Source organism: Ceratina calcarata, unplaced genomic scaffold, assembly GCF_001652005.2.
Source record: "Ceratina calcarata isolate Rehan_Ccalc_2016 unplaced genomic scaffold, ASM165200v1 scaffold35, whole genome shotgun sequence".
NCBI classification, from domain to species: domain Eukaryota; kingdom Metazoa; phylum Arthropoda; class Insecta; order Hymenoptera; family Apidae; genus Ceratina; species Ceratina calcarata.
In genome coordinates, this window is record NW_017157933.1 from 369,999 (window position 1) to 372,557 (window position 2,559).

The window sequence follows — 2,559 nt, forward strand, 5'->3', positions numbered from 1 at the left end:
TTTATTTTATACTATTGTTGATTTCATGTAGTGCATTATTTTGATTTGAATTAGAATAACAATCATTTTTACCATTAATACTTTGAAATAGTGTTTAATATAGTCATTGAAGCAGTCTTTTTATATAAAAATTATTTATATGATACATAAAATAAATACACAATTGGATGTACAATAACAAAGGCAAAATGAACAACGGTAACTTCAAAATTTGTAATCAATATGTTTCTGTAATTTAATTTATGTATACGGAAGATTTATGCAGCGTTATCAATATCTGGTCATATTTATAATAGTCTATATCTTATATATTCTATCAATATTATCACACATCTTGTACACAAAATCTCGTTTACATTTAAAGTAGAAAATATATTAACAAATCTCATGTCTTGGTGATATAAATTTAGGATATACGTATGTATGAAAGACTTGTTTCTCTATTTTTATAACGATGATAGTTATCCATGACAATAAATTCTAACTTTTTTTTGAGAAAGAGTTGCTAAGAATAAATTATCATTAACATGAACTGAGCACAAATCCACTACGGGATCAGAAACAGGCAAACAGTTTACTTGTTTTCCAGTTGATACACTCCACAATGATATATTACTATTAGATTCTTGATGCGCAGCAACCAATGTATCATTTTCAACATTTATGTAACACGGACGAGACATAAATTGTTGTGAATTACCAGCGTGAAATGTATGCACTACGTTACAAATGGTTGAGTCGTCGTTTCCCTTTTCTATCGTACATACTATGTGCCTCATGTGGGGCTGCCTAGCATTTGGTCGAGACGATATTAACGTATGATTATTTTTCTCGTCGTAGCACACAGATACAAACGGGCCTTCAAGGAATATTTGTTTTGGTACGTATTTTGATTCTCTTTGTTCATAAGCGTAACATGAATTTAAGCGACATGCTATGAACCCGCCTCGACTGATACCGCTACCAGGATTAAAGGGTACTGATGCTAGAGAAGCCACAGGTGATCTGTCACCTGGGTTGTCCAAAGCTTCGACAGCACCAGAAAGTTGCCTCATATCAAACTGCGTTATAGATCCGTTCTGTGCACCTACAAAGAACATGTGCGGATCGTCGCTCGACCAACAACAACTCCACAATGCAAATTCTGTTTGATAGCTATGCACAATACTATTATTCCTAACGTCTATTAATTTTGCGCATTTATCAAAACCAACGCTAAGCAGCAATTCCTTTTTTGTCGTATTAAACCCCATGTCCCTTATCGCTTCAGTATGTAAGAAAATAAACTGTCGTGTTTGAAACTTCTCCGTGTCAATCTTTCTAATACCGTAGCCCGGAAATAAATTATTTGAAGACTTTTGCGACGCAATTAGAATTCCAAACCAAGGATTGTAATCCAATACTCGGCAACCGCCCTCCTTACATACCTCTATAGATCGATCTAAATGGAACTTTTTAACCATGTGTTTAGAAACGTTTTGCTGTGAGTAGGCAGTTCCTTCTGACTGCATTCTTTCTAGTTCAGATATACGCATCTTCATACGCGAAATCTGTTGTTCAAACAACGTTTCTCTCATAGCGTAGTTTGAAAGTTCCATTTTTATCTGATTCTTTTCATTTGTAACCGTAGCTAATTGTGCTTTTAAATTATCTAATTCGGCAGTGTCTATTGATACTAACTTTTTGGCATACAGATTTCTGATGTCTTTTACTGCAGCCTTTTTATTACATTGTGGGCAACGGCGATTTGCACTAGTACAAATACTTTGTAACCATCTGTAGATACAACTGTGTCCAAATAAATGTCCACAGCGCAAACAACACAGGCGATGCTCGCCAGAACTGGTCCATGTGTCCATGCATATTGGGCAATATTGATCAATATCAGTGTCAGATTCATCCAAAGGCGTTTCTTTTGCTTTCTTTGCTTTTGATTGATCTTCGTCAGAGTCTACTGAAATAAAATATAACACTATTTTCTAAATACATTTAAAAACATAAGCTATAATATAAATAGCAAGAAACGATTAACTTGATTTTCAGTTGCCTCTCGAAGGCAGAAATTTGTAGTTCTTTCGGTGCAAGATACGTGACTGCTCAATCATTTCATTTTATTGCAATTCATTCTGTACATGAAATGATCAAATTATCTGTCACTAAATGATTTCTATTTACTGTTCCTTGTTGGACAACTAAGCAACTTGATCGCATAGTCCAGTGAAAATCGACATGACCATTTCTGGTTCTGAACTCTTCGTATGTAAAAGACACAATGAACTTACCTACTTCTATTACTTGAGCCGCATCTCCTACATTATTATCAGTATTTTCATTGCTATTGCTATTTTCATTGTTCACATTTTCACTAATAATAACATTCCTGTTCTCGGCATTTTCACCATTACCATTTTCATGATCTTCACTTGCAAGACTCTCAGATTCTTCCGAATGGTCTTCGACTATTACGTCCATGCCCACTATTTCTACAACTATTTCTGCAACATTTAATTAAATTTAAGTAAATTATTGTAATTATATATTCAGTATTCTATATTATAC

General features: G+C 34.1%; 1 protein-coding gene across 6 annotated transcripts in view; it reads right to left on the bottom strand.

Moving 5' to 3' along the window:
- Positions 1-29: 29 nt before the first annotated feature.
- Rfwd3 (ring finger and WD repeat domain 3) overlaps positions 30-2,559 on the bottom strand; it is a 3,871-nt gene continuing 1,341 nt past the window's right edge. For 2 of the 6 annotated variants that reach the window (XM_026813682.1, XM_026813681.1), the window contains exons 2-3: positions 2,283-2,495; positions 33-1,954 (exon numbers count right to left, since the gene is read on the bottom strand). In XM_026813682.1, the coding sequence (XP_026669483.1) occupies positions 462-1,954; positions 2,283-2,472 (1,683 nt within the window). In that variant the 5' untranslated portion in view covers positions 2,473-2,495 and the 3' untranslated portion in view covers positions 33-461. Of the gene's footprint in view, positions 1,955-2,282; positions 2,496-2,559 lie in introns of all 6 variants that reach the window. The other 4 variants (XM_018024978.2, XM_018024977.2, XM_018024976.2 and 1 more) reach the window with 3 other exon arrangements.